The 22,304-nt window shown below is 40.9% G+C and overlaps 1 protein-coding gene across 10 annotated transcripts in view; it reads left to right on the top strand.

The window, feature by feature from the left end:
* HERC3 (HECT and RLD domain containing E3 ubiquitin protein ligase 3) overlaps positions 1–22,304 on the top strand; it is a 139,367-nt gene that overhangs the window by 34,068 nt on the left and 82,995 nt on the right. For all 10 annotated transcript variants that reach the window (XR_013828185.1, XR_013828186.1, XM_079920396.1 and 7 more), the window contains 6 exons: positions 11,307–11,466; positions 15,438–15,514; positions 16,347–16,568; positions 17,514–17,605; positions 19,891–20,021; positions 20,590–20,750. Coding sequence is in view for 8 of the 10 variants with exons in the window: in XM_079920394.1 (XP_079776520.1) it covers positions 11,307–11,466; positions 15,438–15,514; positions 16,347–16,568; positions 17,514–17,605; positions 19,891–20,021; positions 20,590–20,750 (843 nt within the window). In the remaining 2 variants the exon portion in view is untranslated. The remainder of the gene's footprint in view (positions 1–11,306; positions 11,467–15,437; positions 15,515–16,346; positions 16,569–17,513; positions 17,606–19,890; positions 20,022–20,589; positions 20,751–22,304) is intronic.

Genomic DNA, 22,304 nt, shown 5'->3' with positions numbered 1-22,304 from the left:
TTATTGATTTTCTGTTTACTTGTTATATTAGTTACTGAGAGAATAGTGTTAATCTTTTTTTTATTATTTATTTATTTATTTTTTGCGGTACGCGGGCCTCTCACTGTTGTGGCCTCTCCCGTTGCGGAGCACAGGCTCCGGACGCGCAGGCTCAGCGGCCATGGCTCACGGGCCCAGCCGCTCCGCGGCATGTGGGATCCTCCCGGACCGGGGCATGAACCCGTGTCCCCTGCATCGGTAGGCAGGCTCTCAACCACTGCGCCACCAGGGAATCCCTAATCCTTGACTATTATTGCTGATTTGCTTATTTCTTCTGGCTCTATCAGTTTTGCTATATGTATTTTAAAGCTCTATTATTAGGCATGCACATATTTAAGGTCGTCAGATCTTTGTGATGAATTGTTCCTTTTAACATCATGAAATACCATTCTTTATCCCTGATAGTATTCTTTGTCTTGAAATCTACCTTGCCTCGCATGAATATAGCAAGTTCAGCTTTCTTTTGATTAGTGTTAGCGTGGGGTATCATTTTCCATCCATTTGTGTTTTATTTTTCTGTGTGTTTATACTCAAAGAGGTTTTGAAAAAAGACTGCATAGAGTTGGTCTTGAGCATCAATCCAATCTGACTGTCTCTGTATTCTGATTGGAGAGTTTATATACACACATTTTTAAAAGAAAATGGACAGAGGACTACAGTTCCATAGATAAAGTAGATAGATCTCAGTGCAGGGATGTTTTGCCTGCTGTGATAAAAATTTACCCAATCTGTAAAAATCAAGTGGGATTAACTGTCTTTAGGAAGCCCCTCCAGAAGCATCTCATCTTGCATTGTGATTGCACAGAGATATTGTTTATAAGGTAGCATATAGTCTAAAATAGTCAGTAAGCAATCTGCAGTCTTGGAAATGGTCTCCTGTTGCTACATCACATGAAAAAAATTTGAGTTGTTGAAAAAAGATGTGAATAAGAGAGGGAAGTGGTAAAAAGTCCTTTTAAAAGAACTTAAAAATTTTCCCTGTTACAAAAGTAATACATGTGTATTGCTCACAGTTTAAATACCCATAAGCAAGAAGCAAGTAAGAGTGTTTTACTCTTTAATTCTACCACCCTGAACAAAAAACATTATTGCCTTGAAATATATCCTTCCAGTATTTTTTAAACATCAATGTAATTTTCAAATGGATTCACACTGTAATACTTCTTTGTACCTTTCTTTTCCACTTAATATGTCATGAATATTTTTCCATGATGATGTTCATACGGATCTATATCAGTCTTTCTAATGGCTGCATATTTCAATTTATAATGTATAATCTCAATTTCTAATTTTTCTCTGTTAGTAGCAATGCAGCCTATAGTATTCCTTTAGGATACATTTGTAGAAATTCGACTGTTGGATCAAGGAACATGCAGAATTCTAAAGCTTCTGGAATATTGTCAAAACACTTGCCTTAAAGTTTGCACTGAGTGGACGTATACTAACATCAGGTGTCTACTTTTTTGGGAGATACGGTTTGGATTTGTATCATAACTTCAATTTTCCGGGCTTTCATTTTTTTCAAAAAGCTAATCAACTTGTGATTGCTATAACTTTGATTTAATCAAAGATAATTTTTACATTTACTACAGTTTAAATGGTGAGTAAAAAATACTTTTAACACAGCCTCTTGGGAAAGAAGTGGGGTGGAAAGTATTTTGCTGTGATTGCATAGTTAAAACATGTCAGCATCTCAGTGTATTTTGTGATTTCACATAGAGGGTTTTTTATTCTCTTTTGGGTCATCCATGGGTTTTCGCTGCCTTGCAAGGAGGCCAAAGTTAAAAAATTAGAGCTCTAAGGAGGTAAAGTAGTGCTAGTGTTAAGTTAATATATATATTGCGCCCCCCGTTCCTTGGTGCAGGGCTCTTGAAAGCCTTGTGAATTTCTAAGTGATGCGAGTACTAGGAGCGTCTTTTTTTTTTTTTTTTTTTTTTTTGCTACGCTGTGCAGCTTGCAGAATCTCAGTTCCCTGACCAGGGATTGAACCCGGGCGCTCGAAATCCTAACCACTAGGCCACCAGGGAATGCCCCATCTTTTGTTCTAATAAGGTGACTCTTGTTGCGCTCCTGGGTGGGTCCTGGTCACCAGAAAGATCCAGCCATGATTAGAGGCTTGGCATTTTCAGCCCTACCCCCCCATTCTCCAGAGGGGAGAGAGGGGCTGGCAATGGAGGTCATAATTGATCACACCTATGTGAGGAAGCCTCATGTAGTAAGGGAGACATACAGGTCTGGCTTGCGGGAGGAGGGGGCAGGGGGCAGGGGCGGTGTGGCAGGGTGGACTGGGCTTTCTTAACAATGTTCTATTTGTATTAGTAAATCCAGTGCAGATTAATTTATTTTCTAAATGGATTGGTCTTGGTTTTGTCACTTCTCTGATTCATGTATCTTTCGAAAATGTTTTAGTTTCTCCATTCCCCCATAAAGGGTGATGATGCTTTGAAATACCCCTGAACTCCTCCAGTGATTTGAAATAACCAGTTTGTTTTCCCCTCCTTATTAGGAATTATAGCACCGTAATGTGTAATTTTTTTTTGGCAGTCATTTGAGACATCTTAAAACCTGACTTTGCATTTTGATACTAGAGACTTTATATTTTCAACAGGTGTTCCCCAGCATTTCTTTAATGAGAGACAGTCTTCCTGGAGCTTACACTCCAATTCTTGTAGGTACCCAAGCAGGTGATCCAGAGCTGTCATTGTACAAAAAGCAAAAGTTTCGTGAAGCAGAAAGCATCCATGGTAACCCGTGAGCTGAACTTTGGGGGACTGTTAATATTTTGTGCTGAGGATTAAGATTCCAGTCTTCTTGGAGGCGTCTTGAATTCTCAACTGGTGGACTTGGGCATTTAACTATACCAAGTTATATATGCCACTGTATCACCGCTGCAGTGGTCCCTTCTGCTTTTAGGGTTCCCTCTATCAGAGCTGTGAGGTAGCTTTCTAATATACAATCTTTCTCTATTAAAATCCTTTTACAGCATTAGATTATGCCATAGTTGGCAATTCTGAGTTCCTAAAAATAACTGAGTCACTGCAGCTGATCTTATTCTGACTAGTGAAGTGCTAATGACTCAGAAACACAAAGTCTTCTCCCTTCCCATTGCCTGTGACAGGCCTCCATATGTTTTAATTGACTTAGTGATTTTGGCTTATTGCATCTAAATGCATACATGGTAAATTTAGATTTATGGCTTTAAAAAAATATTCTCAAACATGTTTCATAGTGTAGAAGTGTTTTCAGGCTTTGTGTGTGAACATTAACGCCCAATATTAAAGTCACCTGGCCCTGAACTGAGAGCTACTACTCTGAATTTTGTTGTAATTAAGCTTTGTCTCTGATTCTTTAGTTAAAAAGATTTGGCATCATGATTGTTTAGACTTGGGCAGTCAAGCATAGGATCAAGCAAATAAGTGTTTGATATGCTCAGGTAACTTAAAATGAAGCATCAGCTGCTCAGAGATACTGCCCACAGCCAGGAATCCAGCTCTTAGGTTAAACACAATTGTAGTTTGAACATTTGTGGGAAAGCTACACCTTTGAATTTTTTTTTTTTTAATTTAACCAAGTGGAACAAAGACAGTTTGTGAACACACACAAATAGCAGGAAAAAAAAATATTACTTTGAAAGTCAGACTCTGGGTTTCTAGTTCCAGGCAGAACAGAGTAAGCACATTCCTTCCTGTCGCTCCTACTGAATGCAACTGTAAAACCTTGATACAATGCATGGAGCAGCTATTTGAGTGCTCTGAAAAGCAAATAATAGCAGGTGGATTGGGACAGAAGACCAGAATGCGAAGTACCACTGAGTTTACAATTTTCCTTTTCTGGTCTTCCTGCCATTTGGCCCAGAGGCAAGCACAGCTGTGGAAGTACAGTATGTAGGCTAAAAAGGGAGCCCCAGGAAATCTGAAAGTATCTGAGAGATCTCAGAGAAGGAGGAGCTTGGGAAAGCAACTCCATTTAGTTATCTATGAGCTCTTGGGCTCATCCCTGAGCTGTTTGTGTTGATCTAATCCTACTTAGCATGTAAGTGACTTTGAGAATTTACCTAATAGACCACCACTCAGGTTCCAGACTGGCCACTGTGTGGCGCATGCAGGACACAAATCCAGATAGCATGCAAAGGCTTTGAAAAATAAAAGTGTTACCATTCTCCAGAAGATTTAAATAAGACCCACAGTCGTATAATATTCAAAATGTTCATGATACAATCATACTCAGCATATGAAATCCCAGGGAAATCTCCACTAGCATGGGGGGAGACAACAGATGCTAATGCTGGAATGACATAGATGTTGGGATTATCTGATGAAGACTTTATTTAAAGCAGCTGTTGTACAGATGTTCCAACAAACTGGCTCAAACTGTTGTGAAACAAATGGACAAATGAAATTCTTTGCCAAGAAATAGATGATATAAAGAAGAACCAATACAATAATCAAAATGAAAAACTCACTGGGTGGTTTCAGTAGTAGAATGGAGATGACAGAGGAAAGAATCAGTGAAGTTGAAGATAAATCAATAGAAATTGTGCAAACTGAGTAATAAAGGTTAAAAATATTGAGAAAAATATTAACAGGGTTTCAGGGGCTTGTGAGACAAGAACAGAAGGTCTAACATTCACGTCAGTCCTAGCAGAAGAGAAAAAATGTGGTGCTGAAAATGATAATGGCTGAAAAATTTCCAAAGTTGGTGAAGGACATAAATATACAGATTCAAGAAGTCAGTAGACCAAGCAACATACATCCAAAGAAACCTACACCAAGACAGATCATAATCAAACTTCTAAAAACTAAAGACAAAGAAAATACTTGAAAGCAGCCAAAGAAAAACAACATATTACCTATAGGAGAATGTGGATTTCACCCTAGAAACTATGGAGGCCATAAGTGGCACAGTGTTTTTAAAGTGCTGAAAGAAAAGAAGTCAACCAAGAATTCTATATTCAGCAAAAACGAACAGACAAACAAAAAAAAGCCTTCATAAATGAAGGTAGAACAAAGTCATTTTCAGATGAAGGAAACAGCAGAAAATTTACAGCCAACAGACCTGTACTAAATAATAGTTAAAGGAAGTTCTTTGGATAGAAGGGAAATGATACCAGAAGGAATATTGGAACATCAGTAATGAAGGAAGAACAACAGAAATAGTAGATATCTGGGTAAATATAATAGACTATTCTCTTCTTGAATTCTTTAAAAATATTTTGATGATTGAAATGAAAAATTATAACATTGTGGTAGAGTTTTCAATGTATGCAGGTGTAATATTTAAGATTACTATAACTTAAAGGGGAGAGGGGTAAAGAGACCTATATCATGGGGAAGTTTCTAAATTCCACTTGAAATGGTAAATTATTGATTTAATTAGATTTTGAACAGCTAAATATATTGTAATCTCTAGAGCACTCACTTAAGTAACTATACAAGGAGATACAATAAAAACCCCACAGTACAATAAAATGGAAAAGTAGAAAATGTTTAATGCAGAAGAAGGCAGGAATGAGGAAAAAGAGTGATGAAAAACAGGGAAGAAACAAAGCAAATAATAAAAAGGTAGATCACGAATCCAAACATATCAATAATTATATTAAATATAAATAGTCCAAACAAAACAATCAATGCAGAGATTACCATATTAGATTTTTAAAATAACCCAACTGTATACAGGAAGGTTAACTACCCAGTCCTGGGTGTTTACTCCAGAGAAAGGAAAACTTATTCTCACACAATAACCTGTACAAGAATGTTTATTGCATCTCTGTTTATAATTGCTTAAAACTGGAAACGGTGCTTTGTGGTACATCCGTAATACAATAGAATACTACTCACTAATAAAAAGGAACAAACTATTGATACATATGACAACCTGGATGAATCTCAGAGGCGTTATATTGAGTGAAAGAATCCAGTTTTAAAAGGTTAGGTACTATATGATTCCATTATGTGACAGTATTGAAAATATAAAACTGTAGTGATAGAAAGCATACCAGTAGTCCCCAGGAGTTAGGGATGAGGAGAGAGTGTGACACAAGGGACTTTTCTGGGTTGATGGAACTGTTCTGTATCTTGATTGTGTCACTGGTTATATGTGCTTAAATGCATAAAATTGTACACGAAAAAAGGTCAATTTTACTATATGATAATTTAAAAAATTTTTTAAAAAGCTGACACTGATTTGAGTGCTTTGGCTCAGGAATGAGGTAGAATTCCTTTCATGGAAGTAACTCTTTTTGTTAATTAGATTAAAAAAATATATTTATTTATTTACGTGGCTGTGCCACGTCTTAGTTGTGGCATGCAGGGTCTAGTTCCCTGACCAGGGATTGAACCTGAGTCCCCTGCATTGGGAGTGCGGAGTCTTAACCAACAGACCACCAGGGAAGTCCCGGAAGTAGCTCTCTTATGGGAGGGGGTGGTCACTTTAAAGTGAGTTGTGATCCTGCTAGGCATAGTCCAGATCCCCCAAAATGGTTAGATGCAAATAAGAAAGTAGTTGGAATATGGCTTGGGAATAGGACCTTTCAGACACAGAAGCAAAGAAAATGAGGGAGAGTCTGGCCAAGTTGTGGGAAGCCAGGGGCCCCAGAGGAAAGTTGGGCACTAGGAAATTCTCCTTTTGGGGATCTGCAGGGAACTTGGGTTATATTCTATCAAAGATGTTAAAGAAATGAGGGAAGCTAAGCTGGATTACCTAAGGCTTGTCCTGACTCACTTCTAAATTTTCATGTTTCTGTGATATTTATATACCCTTTGACTTTTTCTTTTAAATGTGTGCACATGTATCCGTGTATGTGTATATTTTTATAAATAATTTTAAAATATAAATAATTTTTAAAATGTAGATAAAAAGTATAAGAATAAAAATGTATGTTTAGTTAAAAAAAGGAGACATCTAAGTGGTGGAAGTCTAATCCCCTTTGTCATATTAACTGCTGACACTTAATTTGATTTTAGCTTTATGAAAAATTTACTACCAAATATTGATCACTGATTTTGTATGTGCTGTGTACTTTCCACCCAACTGCTCATGCTGTTAACTGCAAACTATTGGATATATTTCTCATCAGAACAGACAGCAAGAGGAAAGAGTCTATTTCCCATTATCCACAACTAGACTCTTCACTTCATAGTTACTGTTACTGATTTAAAATCCGCCTAGCCCTTTTCCACGAGGGAAGATGATACAGGCTTGTGGGTGTCATGGGCTTGGAAGTCAGAAAGACCCAGGCTCCAGTCCTAGCTCCACCACTCATTTGTTGTGAACCTTGGCCAAACTACACACTTTTTCTCAGCTGGGGCTTCTTAGAGAGCCGTCACCTCACAGGATCGTTGCAAGGATTAAGTTCATATCAGACTCCATCCACCCTCCAGGCTCATATCATCCTTCTCTGTTACCACCCTATGATGATTTACTGCCCAGCTTACTGTTAACCTGAAAATGCATTCAAAAATTATCACGGGGCTCAAAAGCCAAGTAGCAGTAACCCTGATAACATACGTGCAGTTGAACTGCTGACTCGCTGTAAGCAGCATTTCTGCCGTTACCTAGGCTTGTTCAGAGTCGATAACCTTAAAGACTTCTACAGACCTTAAAGTGTTTCTCTGAGAGGATCAGAGATAAAATATACTTTTGTCGTCAAAAAGTGCCAAATATTTCCTTAGCGTGTTTAATTATTTTAACACGTGGGTTGAGGTTCTACCATGATCTGCAAAATATCGTGTACGGTCTTGACAGAATGAATCAGAAGAGAGTACATGTGCAGATGTGCACTGCAGCCTGAAGGTTCCCAACTGCGGCAGGGGTGTATGCAGTGAGAGGTGTGAATGCTGCCTTCCCAGTCGACCCTAGGGAGTAGATTCTAGAAGAGGGATTAAAGTTTCACTGGAGCAGACCACTAGTAGGAATCAGATGAGCTCGGTTTTCTGGCTAGGAGACATAAAATAAATTGGACTTGATGCAACTGTTGGTTTAATTCTCCACAAATCTTTGCATTACTGAACAGTACCTCTCCCTTTGGGGCTGCAAGTTGTGTTGTGATCATAGTGGGAGTTCCATGTCTGTTTTGGTGGCTGATATGTGATGGGACAGGGATTGGTTTGCCTCGGGCTTGACCAGACTGGGAGTAAATGGTAATTGGAATCTAGACGTAGCCTTTTTTTTTTTTTTTTTTTGCGGTACGCGGGCCTCTCATTGTTGTGGCCTCTCCCGTTGCGGAGCACAGGCTCCGGATGCGCAGGCTCAGTGGCCATGGCTCACGGGCCCAGCCACTCCACGGCATGTGGGATCTTCCCGGACCGGGGCACGAACCCGTGTCCCCTGCATCGGCAGGCGGAATCTCAACCACTGTGCCACCGGGGAAGCCCTAGACGTGGCCTTTTGACACTGCTCAGCCATGGTAAAAAAAAGATCAAGAGGGATGCTATTGACAGATACCGAGGTAAGGAAATCGGTGGCAGACCAGAGAGTGTCCTGTCAGACCGGCGAGAAACTTATTAGTGTCATGTGAGGTGGTGCACTCACTTCCAGGCAGGAAAGGCTAATGGTGGACATAGGTCGGGAATTGGGGGTCAGGTGTCGGTCCTAGCCGAGGTATCAGGCCAGGCGCTCAGGCCCAGGAGAACTTAAAAGCTGCCCAAGTCCTAGAACGATGGCACACTTGCGATTTGGTTAGGGGGGTAAGAATCTGATTCACCTGAGCTATTTTGGTAAGAGTTTCTCAGTTTTTCCAAAGTAAAGACAGGACTGTTCTTAGTGTGTGGGGCAAGGCTAAGCTGGGAGTTAGGGCCTAATGGTGAGTAGAGGGTAAAGGAGACGTGCAAAGGAACGGCGGGAGTTACAGGTCGTTCAGGAGATTTCTCTGACGTGAACATGTTTTCCGCTGCTTAAAAATTTTTTTTTTAAAGTAACATTTATACCAACTCTGTTCAGATCCAATAGCAACTCCCTACCTCTCCTGTCCCCATCCTTGTCTCACTTGTAGAGGCCATCACTTTCAATCCTTGAAGCTCTTTTTGTTTTTGTATTTACCTTTATATTTCTAAATGACATGCTTATAATGCTATTTCTTGAGTTTTTTTCAATGTTGGACATAACCTAGAGGCTTCCCACTGGGGAAGATTAACATGCTTTTATATTCTCCAACCACCCTTTCCTCTTTCTCACCCCTAGACGCTTATCTTTTCCTAAATAGTTGATTTTTTAAGTCAATTAAGTTTTTAACTATGTAAATTATATTTATTTGGTTATTATGACTTTATGTACCATGATCGCTCTTATTTCCCGTAAAACATTGTGTTTCCTGGAGTTATTTCATTTTTTTCATTTGTGTAGTAATCTCGATTCTCTGACAGAGGTTTAAAACTCATAATAGTATAAACTCATCAGATTGTATGCCATTTTTCACTTCGGAGACATCCCTCCAACTTTGCTTCATAGGCTGCTACGTAGCTGTCTTGGGAATATTCTTCACCTTTTAATATGTAACATTCCTGTTTCCTGGAACCTGAATCTTCCTTTGTTTTGGAGCCATGATGTTAGGTAACTAACTGAGAAAGGCAGCATGGGAGATAAAATATTTTGAGAGCCTTACATCCCTGAAAATTGTTCTTTTCCCCTTTCCTCTCATTTGATTCATGGTTGACTAGATATGGAATTCTCGGTTGGAAGTCATTTTCCTTTGGAATTGAAGGCATTGCTTTATTGTCTTTCTAGTTTTCAGTATTGCTTCTGAGAAATACGATGCCATTTTGATCCCTGTTCTATTGTATATAAACTGTTTTCCTTTCTAGAAACTTTTAGAATCTTTTTTCGGTGTTCTGAAATTTCAAGCTGAAGTGCTGTAAAGTAGGTTTTTATCAGTCTTTATTCTGAAGTTTTAATAGGTCCTTTCACTGTGAAACTCATGTCCTTCAGTTATGAGCAATCTTCATGTCTGTCTTCTCTGAAATTTTCTACTTTGTGTTTTTTCCACTCTCTCTCTTTTTTTAAATTTATTTAATTTATTTATTTTCGGCTGCGTTGGGTCTTCATTGCTGCGCACAGGCTTTCTCTAGTTGCGGCGAGCGGGGGCTACTCTTGCGGTGCGCGGGCTTCTCATTGCAGTGGCTTCTCGTTGCAGAGCATGGGCTCTAGGTGCACGGGCTCAGTAGTTGTGGCTCGCGGGCTCTAGAGTGCAGGCTCAGTAGTTGTGGCGCACGGGCTTAGTTGCTCTGTAGCATGTGGGATCTTCCCGGACCAGCGCTCGAACCCATGTCACCTGCGTTGGCAGGTGGATTCTTAACCACTGCACCACCAGGGAAGCCCTCCATTCTCTTTTTAAAGTTCTTATTTTTCCGTTGTTGGGCCTCTTGGAATAATCCCCTCATTTCTTTCTTTTCTTGCCTTTTCTGTTTCTTAGAAAATTTCAGTTCTTACTTCCCATCCTGCTTTTGAAGGTTTTTCCTTTAAATTTATGCTGCCATATGTTTCCATTTTCCAAGATAACTTTATTTTTTGAATGTTGGAATGTTTCTTGTCTTCTTTTATTTTTCTAATGACTTAATTTTTTTTTCTGTTCCCTGCATGACCTATTTTTCTTCAGAGTTCATTTTCTTCTGTTACCTTTGCTCTTTAACTTTTATGTTAAAATTTCCTCATGTATATGTTGACCCTTGGCCAGTCTTTCATATTAAGAGTGAGGTACTGAAACGTGAGTGGAGCTGTGTGTGGGCAAGTCTCGTTAACTAGCAGGAAGCTGGACATTTCATTGGGGGACCCACAAACGTCAGTAGCTATGGGTCTTTTCTTTTGGGCCAGTTTTCTCAGAGAAATCCTTCTATCTTCTGGCTGGTTAGGTATATAGAGAGAGATTGTGTTCTGGAACTAAGGGGAGAAAGGTGTTTTTCTGGATGGGGGAGGTCTCGTTGTTCCCAGGCAAAATTTCACTCAATCCCACTGCTTTTAGGAACATGCCTCACTCCCACTCACATTGGGGCCTCGCTGGTTCCACATGTCCGAATAGTAAGCCTTCAGGCATCTTCTGGGGAGAAGCAGCAGGCACAGGGGGTAACATCTGGTGTGTGTGTTGCTCCAGGCATGTGTGCTAGCCAGTATATCTGGGTTTCAATGGATACCTTTTAGAAACGTATAAAATCTTTATAAATATACAGATGTAGTGGTTCTCTCTGAAAAACATAACTGCCTAGGAAGCTAACTCTGTGTAATTCCTGTTTCTGGGCTTTACATTTTCCTCCTTTGGTTTTTTTTTTTTTTTCCCTCAGAGCAAATTGGAGCTCTGGCAGATCAGCATATTGTCCACGTGGCGTGTGGTGAGTCCCACAGTCTGGCCCTCAGTGACCGGGGCCAGCTGTTTTCTTGGGGCGCAGGGAGCGATGGTCAACTAGGACTCATGACTACCGAGGACTCTGTGGCAGTACCCAGGTAAGACTCAGTTGCTGTAACTATTATTTCCTGCTAGTTTCTTTGTTAGATTCCTTGGTTTGGGTTCTGCTGTCTTCTTTTGATTGCTGTTTCCTTTGTGTCACTGTCATGCCTTATACTGTTATAACACTTGTCACAAAAATTGTCATTCTTTATAGAAGTGTCTGTCTCCAGTTAAAAAAGGTGAGTTGTTCAGGAACTGTACTTTATTTATTCCAGTAGCCTAGTTGCTGGCAGAGTGTTTGGAACTCAATAATGTTCGAATAAAAAAACACCTTTTCATATTGCTGGACTTACAAACCTTTAACTTAAAATTGCAAACCTAAAACAATTATTCAATGAGTCACTTTAAAATAGAATCACAAGGCTGACCTGATACTCTAATAACAGGCCAAATTACCTTAAGCATTACCAACAGCTAAAATACCAAATATACATAAGTTGTTTAACACAAAAGTACTAATACAATGGTTTTTAGTCCCTTAAGTATTTACTTAATTCTGAATCTTAGATGATTTGGCTAAATACGTAACAGATGCTTCACCGCTAAGTAAATGTGTAAAATATTGAAGTTACTTTCAGGTGGATGTTTTGGAGAGGGGGCATCTCTGTTTGTTGAGGGTTCTTAATGATCAGAGAGACCACTGGTTTATTTCCTTCATTTAATTCCTGCTCCTTTATACTGCAAGTGTACAACATTCCTTGTATTGCAGTACTTGTCACATTCTTTGCAATTTTTCATTTGATAACTATTTTTCGTACAGAGCTGGGAGCCCTTGATGCCAGGAGACCTGGATCATTTATTTTAGCATCTCATTGCTAAGGGTGCTCCAGCACACGCATTGCTCAGTACAAGTGTGTTTATTAAATGCATCTCCTCCCCTGCCCAGTTATTGTCCCTTTTAAAGGACAGTACCTTCTTCTTCCTCTTCCTTTTTTCCCCTTAGATTTTTGTCTCTTTAATCAAAAGCTATTTTAGGGGAAAGAGGAACAGGGAGGTAAGAATGATTTGATTCCATTTCCTGATTTAGAACAGGTAATGTCTTGGGTTCATTACTTCCAAAAATTAATTTGGGGGGAAGAGGGAGAGTAGAAATTTAAAAAAGGGGGATGTTATATTTTACGAAATTGTAATATTAAGGAAAAGATTTATAACATTAATGACAAAAGTATTTCATTCGTTGAGGTCCAAAGACTCAAGAAAAGCTGTTTAGTGGCATTTCATTTCTAAAAATGGAGTAATCTGTGTTAGAGTAGCAGTTTGTTATTATTTTTATTAGTCATGTCTAAATTATGGATGACTTCTGAGGGTTTAGTTTGTGTATAATTTCATATTATAACTTAATTAAATTCATTAATTCATACCTTAGTATTGTGGAAAGTAACATAGATTCGAGGTCACATGGACTCAGATTCCAGTACTGGCTCTATTACTTATTAGGTGAATGACCTTGGGCAAATTGTTGAACTTACCTAGGCCTCGATTTCCTAACTTAAGAATGGAGTTACGTAGTATTGTGTCCCTTTACAAAGTTATTGGGAGGATGCAGTAAGACGAGTAGGTAACACACAGTATAGCTTGTGCATGTGTATCCCGCTTTCTCCGCCTCAAGGGTATAACTTCTTCTTGTTTGCCTTGTCCTTTTGACCTGCTTCCTCTCTGTAACTGTGATTGTGGAGGTGGTATTGAGGGTAATGGTGACCCATAAAGGGAGGAGTGTGGGGAATTTGAGTGGAAGCTGGCCAGGAAAAAGGGCTGTTGCCGCATAAGGTTCTGAGACACTGGGACCCAAGGCAATATTACATTTTCCAATTTAAAAAAATAGTGGGCTTCTACAAGCTATGGATACATGCAGCAATTTGGACAAACGTCCAGGGAATTATTCTGAGTGAAAAAGAAGCCAATCCCAAAAGGCTACCTACTGTATGGTTCCATTTATAGAACATTCTCAAAATGACAAAATTGTGGAAATGGAGGGTAGATTGGTGGTTGCCAGGGGTTACGAATGGGGGAGGGGAGGAGTGGTTATAAAAGTACAACAAAAGGAATCCTTGTGGTGTTGGAACCGTTGAGTATGGTGCTGGATACCTGAGCCTACACAGGTGACACAAATACTACAAACTCAGAAATGAGTACAAATAAAACAGGAAATATTGGCCTGGCCAAAAAGTTCGTTTGGGTTTTCCTGTAACATCCTATGGGAAAACCTGAATGAACTTTTTGGCCAACCCAAACATAAATGAGATTGGTAGGTTATATTAATGTCAGTATCTTTGTTCTGATACTATACTGCAGTTTTGCAGAATGTCATCACTGGGGGAAACTGGACAAAGTGTACAAGGGATCTCTGTATTATTTCTTACAACTGCATGTCAATCTACAATAAAAAATAGTTGGGTTCTGTTTGGTACTAAATGCATATGTGAACTCTATTTTATAAATTTTTTTAGATCCGAGAAAATAAACCATTAACAAAAGCAACATCTACCTATCACTCTAAATCACCCCCTCCTCGCCTATTGGATGTCTGTCTTCTAAAATGCCCCTTCCCGAAAGTGTGCCCATCTGACTCCTTTGTTCCCACGGCATACACTTAATGAAGAGGAAGACGGCAACTTGTGAATTACTAAAATAGGAAGCAGCAGATATTCTCAGGCTGTCCACCTCTGTTGGGCAGTGCCAAGCATGAATTTTTTCTTTTAATTCTCACCACAACCCTGTGAATGGGTACTGTTCTTATCTCTGTCTTTGACACGAGCAAGCAGAGCAGTGGGATTTAAAAGTTATCATACGGGGCTCCCCTGGTGGCGCAGTGGTTGAGAGTCCGCCTGCCGATGCAGGGGACACGGGTTCGTGCCCCGGTCCGTGAAGATCCCATGCCGCGGAGCGGCTGGGCCCGTGAGCCATGGCCGCTGAGCCTGTGCGTCCGGAGCCTGTGCTCCGCAACGGGAGAGGCCACAGCAGTGAGAGGCCCGCATACCCTAAAAAAAAGTTATCATATGATCTTCCTCTTTATCATCCTAGGGAATCAGAGTTTTGGAGGCATTGCCCTTCTTAATTTTTTTAAATTATGGTAAAATACACATAACATAAAATTTACCATCTTATCCATTTTAGAGTGTACAGTTCAGTAGTGTTAAGTATATTCACGTTGCTGTGCGACCAATCTCCAGAACTTTTTTCTCTTGCAGAAATTTAACTCTGTACTCATTAAATGACAACTCCCCATTTCTCCTCTCCCAGCCACTGGCAGGCACTGTTAGACTTTGATTTGTATGAATTTGACTAGTCTAGATAGCTCACGTAAGTGGAATTATGGAGTATTCGTCTTTTTGTTACTGGCTTATTTCAGTTAGCATAATGTCCAAGTTTCATCCATGTTGTAGCATGTGTCAGAGTTTTTGTTCTTAAAGGCTGATGAATATTCTGTTGTATACATATTCCAAAGGTATATACCTCATTTGTTTGTCTAGTCGTCTGTTGATGGACACTTGGGTTGCTGCCACCTTTCGGCCATTTTGAATAATGCTGCTATCAATGTGGGTATACAAATATCTCTTTGGTATCCCGGCTTTCAGTTCTTTTGGATATATACCCAGAAGTGGGATCGCTGAATCATGGCATTGCCCTCATTTGAAAGCCATTTAGATACTAGCCGTGTTCTTACGGATCTTTCTTCTGTAGTTTACTCCTTTCGTCCCTGAATTGGAGAGGACAAGGTGGGAATTAACAGAGGGCTATGGTAATGGGTTTAGGTGCAGATTTTTTTTTTTTTTTTAAACAGTAGCTACCTAAGAGACAGGAGGTTAGTGAAAGACTTAATAGAATTATATCATGTAAGTTATATGTTTGATTTTAAGAAGTCTTTTGTGAAAGATGTTACTTATTACAACTGTTTTGTTTAGTTGGGAATATTTCCGGTCGTTGTTCGTGAATGCCCTTCTTAAGAGGAGAGTCTTTTCTGTTTTAGGTTAATACAGAAGCTGAACCAGCAGACGATATTGCAAGTTTCCTGTGGCAACTGGCACTGCTTGGCTCTTGCAGCTGGTAACGTACATCTCTGCTAATGTTCTGTTAATTTGAGAACCATTTCTCTTTGCATTTTTGTGTGATGTTATCTAACTGAATACCTTTAACTAGCTAGTCAGGGTCTGTGCATTCCTGTTGGACAGCAGCAATTCTCAGACAGCCTTTGTGTCGCTCATACTTTTCTCGGGGTTTGGATGATGAAGGAGGTGGTCATCATTGCTGCTCCAACTGTCTCTCGGGGGAGGGTGAAGAGGAAACAGTACGTCAGTCGTGTTCTTGAGCAGAAGATTGGTTTTTCTTAGCTAGAGCTCACTATGGCGTTACAGTCCATCATGAAGCTCCCAAATAAACGAAGCAGATGGAGTTAGAAAAACCTAAGCCAGCAAATAATGCTGTATTTTGTTAGGATACATTTGAGGGGAAGTCGGCACTAACAGGTCCTGCTTGATTCTCTGTGCTGCCGTCCGGGTCCTAGCTGGACCCCGTGAAGTCCTGGGTCTCTCATGGTCCTGGTGTGGTCAGAACTCGTTTACCTTGCTTAGTGGATCAAAGCCTGGTAATCGCCTATTCAAAACTGAATTGACTCACACATTTACTTTTTTCTTTGCATAAGTGTTAATAGCCTTGGAAGGGTGATAAGGCTCAGCGTATCTCTGTTGTCATGACACGTGGGAGTTTTGGTTGCAGCCTGAAGTGTGTCTGCTCCCTTGCTCTTGGGTGTGTGTGTGTTGCGGCCGGAGGGCACTAACAGATGAGCCTACCGGGCAACCCTGGTGCTCTAACAAGATTATTTTTATGGGTGGCACTTGTATCATTTCTGGTAATACCAGTTATCCTCTTCTTATTTCAGATGGCCAGTTCTTCACGTGGGGGAAGAACAGCCATGGGCAGCTGGGTCTGGGGAAGGAGTTCCCCTCCCAAGCCAGCCCGCAGAGGGTGAGGTCCCTGGAGGGGATCCCGCTGGCACAGGTGACTGCAGGAGGGGCCCACAGCTTTGCCCTGTCTCTCTCGGGAGCCGTATTCGGCTGGGGGATGAATAACGCGGGGCAGCTCGGGCTCAGTGATGAGAAAGGTAGGTGACGTCTTCACGTGGCCCTCTTAACCTCATTTGTTAAGTACGTGCTTCCTGACGAGCTTGTATGTGCTGGCCCCGTGTCAGGCACTAAGGGTATAGCAGGGACCAACACAGAGAATACCCTTGGCTCAGCAGAGATTGCCTGCTAGTGGGCAGACGCAAACCGCACACCAGTAAGTCTACAGTACGTCACAGACTTTGAGAGGAAAGGTTCCTATTTCATATAGGGTGGACAAGGAGGGCCTCTAGGATGAGATGTTTGAGCAGAGCCCTGTAGGAAGTCAAGTCGGAGAGGAGACGTGTAGATACGCTGGGTGGAGACTGTTCCAGTCAGAGGGAACAGGGTGTGCAGAAGCTCTGGTGCAGGAGGATCTGTGGTGTGCTCAGGGCTGGGGTGACCGGAAGACGGGAGCTCAGAGAGCTAGCGGGGCCCCATTATGTAAGGCCTGAAGGGCAGGCTAAGGAGTTTGGCTTCTGTCAGTGAAATCAGGGAAGACACCGAGGTGTTGAGAAGAGTGATCCAGTTTAACTTTGCCTAGCGTGGGTCCACGGGGGAAGCTGGAAGACTAGTTTGGAAGTAGTGGGAATAAAGATGGACTTGAATATATTTTGCAGGTGGGCCAGTTGGTTTTGCTTATTGTTGGATGTGTAGTTTGAAAGAAAGGGGAGAAGCTGGAAGGGTGAAGTCGCATTTATGAAATGAGGAAAGCTATGTATGGGGAGTGGGGCGGAGCGGTGGGAAGAACTGGGGAGTGTAGGGAACCCATGAGTTAAGTTCTAAATACGGTAAAAATGAGGCATCTGTTAGACGTGCAAGTGGAGGTTCAGGCAGGAAGTGGAACATGAGAGTCAGGAGTCCAGGGGGACCCAAAATTCAGGCTAAGACAGCTGTGTACGTCTCAGAGGCAAATGGTAGGGACACTGCTATTTCTCTCATTCTAGATCGAGAGTCTCCTTGCCACGTGAAGCTCCTACGAACACAGAAAGTCGTCTATATCAGCTGCGGAGAAGAGCACACGGCAGTGCTCACTAAAGTAAGGGGCTTGGAGTATTCCAGTTTGTTCCGTGGCGCTTGGTGCTGGGTATGACGTGAATGCCTATTTATCACGGTTTGGTTGGTTGGATAGGGCCTTTTAGAGAGAGCAGTTAACGGTGTCTAAAAATAGTCCAGTGCTGTGTCCCTTCTCAGCAACCATCTGCATTCTCACTCTTCCCTCCCTCCAGTGGTGGTCAGCCTCCAGGCGCTCAAGAAAACGGACCCTTGCCCCATTCCAGTTGACACCTGCTCCCAGGCTAAATGCCTATGACCAGTATCCCTATGAAATGCTCCCCAGTAACAGGAGTCAGACATTAATTCAGCCATACTTCCCTGAAGACCTTTATTAAAGTAGCACAAAAGTATTTTTTTTTTAAAAATAAATTTATTTATTTATTTTATTTTTGGCTGTGTTGGGTCTTTGTTGCTGCACGCAGGCTTTCTTTTAGTTGCAGTGAGCGGGGGCTACTCTTCGTTGTGGCGTGAGGGCTTCTCATTGCGGTGGCTACTCTTTGTGGCGGAGCACGGGCTCTAGGCGCACAGGCTCCGTAGTTGTGGCGCGTGGGCTGAGTCGCTCCGCAGCTTGTGGGATCTTCCCGGACCAGGGCTCGAACCCGTGTTCCCTGCCCTGGCTGGCGGATTCTTAACCACTGTGCCACCAGGCAAGTCCAACACAAAAGTATCTTTTTCTTCAAGTTGAGCCACAGTGAGATTTAAGAATTTCTAAAAATATGAGGGACTTCCTTGGTGGCTCAGTGGTTAAGACTCCGCCTGCCAATGCAGGGGACACGGGTTCAAGCCCTGGTCCGGGAAGATCCCACATGCCACTAAGGCCGCGCGCCACAACTACTGAAGCCCTGCGCGCCTAGAGCCCGTGCTCTGCAACAAGAGAAGCCACCGCAATGAGAAGCCTGTGCACCACGACGAAGATTCAACACAGCCAAAAATAAATAAATAAATAAATAAATAAATAAATAAATAAATTTTAAAAATAAAAATATGAGGATAATACATTCAAATCAGTTATTATTAAGGGAAGCTAGTGGTGTTTAGGGTATGTCCTTCAACCTCCTGAGACTGATATCAGGGAAAAATACACCCTTTCAGAAAAGATTCTAGAATGCCACTGTGAGAGAGAAAATGCTAAGCTGGCCTGACCCTTTTGGCATTTCTTTGGCATAAATTTGTTCTTAAAGTGATTTTTTTCTATTATGGAAGTAGTTCCTGTTCATAAATAAAGAAGGATTAAGAAGGATTAATCCTTCTTAAATAAAGAAGGATTCTAACTCAAAAAGAATCACTGTTAATATTTTGGTGTTTTCAAAGCAGAAATAGAGACACAGACATAAAGAACAAACGTATGGATACCAAGGGGGAAGACGGGGGTGGGATGAATTGGGAGCTTGGGATTGACAAATATGCACTATTGATACTATGTGTAAAATAGATAACTAATGAGAACCTACTGTGTAGCACAGGGAACTCTACCCAGTGCTCTGTGGTGACCTAAGTGAGAAGGAAATCCAAAAAAGAGGTGATATATGTATACGTATAGCTGATTGACTTTGCTGTATAGTATAAACAAACACAATATTGTAAAGCAACTATACTCCAATAAAAAAATATATATATTTTTGGTGTTAAAAAAATAGTTCAATGTATATATAACTTTCAAATATATATAGCAATCTTCTGTGTTCTTTTAAAACAAGCCATTTAAATATATGTAAAAAAGAACAATGTAATTAATGTTTTAAAATTATCTACCTATTTCTTTTGCTTCTAAAACAGTTACATCTAGAGAGAATGAAAAGGTATTTTCATGTCGAACAAATACTATTATAGATTCACTTTAATAAAATGCCTTAGCATTTGTTCAAGTACAGCTGCTAAAAAGATCTTACTTTCCAAGGAATCTGTGGAGCATTTAATTTTTTACATATAAATGATTGTGCAAAATCATCTCATTTCACCTGTCTTTTTCTTTTTTTGTTTTCCTTCTTATTAACACATCGTTGTACTTTTAAACAACTTTCAGAATTTATAGATGGTACCCATTCCCTTGAGCAGTACTGTCTTTATTCCATAAAGGTGTAGTCTTAAGTTCTTTTAAAATTGTTTTTCCATTTAATCAATATTCCAAAGAAGTGATTTGGCTAAGTATCAAGCGAGCGTAGCGTTCTTATACAGACCGTTGTGATGTGAATTTTGTGTCCAGAGGCTAAAGGAGTGTACGCAAACTCAGAGACACAGTGCAATCATGTGGTATTTGCTCCTTGTTAGAGTGGAGGTGTGTTTACCTTTGGTGCTGGTTCCTGTGGGCAACTTGGACATGATTCCATGAATGATGAGGTTAATCCAAGAAGAGTTCTGGAGCTGATGGGCAGTGAAGTCACTCAGATCGCCTGTGGCAGGTGAGTGGTCCTAAGAGCTTCCTCATAGATATTAAGACCCAGAAATGGATCATGTCTTTGTAGTGATGGAGAATGTGGTTAGACCCAGCCACCATCCTTTTAAGAAATCTTAACTGCATGCACACCTGTGGTGAAAGTTTGGCGAGAGTCCGATCTGAGCAGGGTGTGGCGAGGAAGGGTTTTAGAGAAGCAGAGCCACCTGGGGCCAGTAGGCTTCCTGGGGTAAAGAATAGCACGATGTGTGGGAGACGTGAAGAAAGGAAAGTGAGAGAGCCTCAAAGAATGTCTTGGAAATTTTGCTGGTCCCCCCCCCGCCTCTTCCCACTCATCCCAGATGCAGCAGGCCTTCAGCTCTTTCCAAGAAGTCTTGCCATCATCCCGATGACCTAGATTATCAGGGAAAGATGGTGTTACGAAGAGCCAGCGCTGCAAAAAAACAGGCGCGTGTGAACACAAGGGGCAGCCCTAGGATGTGCAGTGCTCACACGTGGAAGTAAAAAGTCAGAGTGTGTATTAACCCGTATCAGAAGGGATGCTGATGCGTTAATTTACATTATTTTCCCCCCAGACAACACACCCTAGCCTTTGTGCCTTCTTCTGGACTCATCTATGCATTTGGTTGTGGAGAAAGAGGTCAGTTAGGAACTGGACACACTTGTAATGTCAAGTGCCCGTCTCCTGTGAAGGGTTGCTGGGCCGCCCATAGCGGCCAGCTTTCAGCCAGAGCTGGTAAGAGTGATTTTTTTTATTAGAATTTAATGGTCTTTTAAATGCTAAAAACAATTGTTTATAGAACACGTATTTATTTTTTACCTTGAGGTCTTGTGGAAGGAATGAATGTGAGATATTTTCTTTGAACGTCAATCAACAAGTATTTGAGTACTCACTATGCATGAGGCTCTGTAGTTGAGATCCTAGAGAATAAAGCAAAACATGTCCTTTTGGCCCTAAGGACCTTGATGGTGCCGTATACATTTTATTATTGTTGCTGATAATTGAGCGCTTAACCGAGTTCTGTAACCACGCTGAGCCCTGAAAACAACCTTAAGAACCTAGTGGTCATTATCCCCATGTTGGTGATGAGGAAACTGAGTCTTAAGGAGGTTAAGTAACTTGCCCAAGATGATACAGATTCGGGGAACAGGATTTAAAACCAGGTCTGCCTCATTCTGAAGCCTGTGTTCTTTTTTTTTTTTTTTTTTTTTTTTTGCGGTACACGGGCCTCTCACCGTTGCGGCCTCCCACTGCGGAGCACAGGCTCCAGACGCGCAGGCTCAGCGGCCATGGCTCACGGGCCCAGCCATTCTGCAGCATGTGGGATCTTCCCAGACCGGGTCACGAACCCGTGTCCCCTGCATCGCCAGGCGGACTCCCAACCACTGCACCACCAGGGAAGCCCTGTGTTGTTTTTTTTAATTTTTAAAAATGTTATACAGTTTTTAAAGATTACACTCCATTTACAGGTATTACAAAATACTGGCTATATTCCTGGTGTTGTACAACACATCCTTGTAGCCTATCTTATACCCGGTAGTTTGTACCTCCCCTGCCCTAATCCTATATTGCCCGCCCTAGTTCGAACGAACCACTAGTTCGTTCTCTATATCTGTGTCTTAAAGCCTGTGCTCTTAACGCTTGTACTGTGTTACCTTTCCTTTATGATTGCTATTTTGGTCAAAACATGACATGATTTCTTTTCATGCCATTTTTTCCTTCTCTTAAAAAATAGTGGAATTTTGTTTCATTTCAAAATAGTTCCATTTCATTAGAAATCAAAATAAGGCAGTCACTCAGTAAGAGTGACTTGAAATAATAAATCCAGAAGCTTAAATGCAGCTGGAGAGTCATTAGAAAGAAGTGTGATTTAATAATTAATTAATTCTGATTTTGAAGGCTATAAAATGACACACTTCTGGCTTGATCAGAATTTTATTTTAACAGTAACAATTGTAAGTTCCCTGCTGGATTATAAGAAACTTACGTACAGGGATGGAGTCTTTTCCTCTTTATAAACCTGGCATATAGCACAGGGCCTGGCACAAACTTCTCACTGAATAAATATTTATGAAAGGAACACATGAGCATCTAAAAATGTAGTGGAACTTAAAATGTAAACTAAACAAGATTTTGTTTAGGTGATGTTACCCAAAGTGAAAGAATGGCTTGGTGTCCTCTTCTGAATCATTTGTAAATTTCTTCTTCTCTAAGGCATGGTACGCATGTTAGGAATGCATATATTTAAGAAATACGCCAATGTAAAAAACTCAAACGTTGTATAGGTTA

The sequence above is a fragment of the Stenella coeruleoalba genome (assembly GCF_951394435.1).
Source record: "Stenella coeruleoalba genome assembly, chromosome: 4".
NCBI classification, from domain to species: domain Eukaryota; kingdom Metazoa; phylum Chordata; class Mammalia; order Artiodactyla; family Delphinidae; genus Stenella; species Stenella coeruleoalba.
Note: the sequence above shows the minus strand (reverse complement) of the source record. Positions and strands in the feature narration are given on the sequence as shown.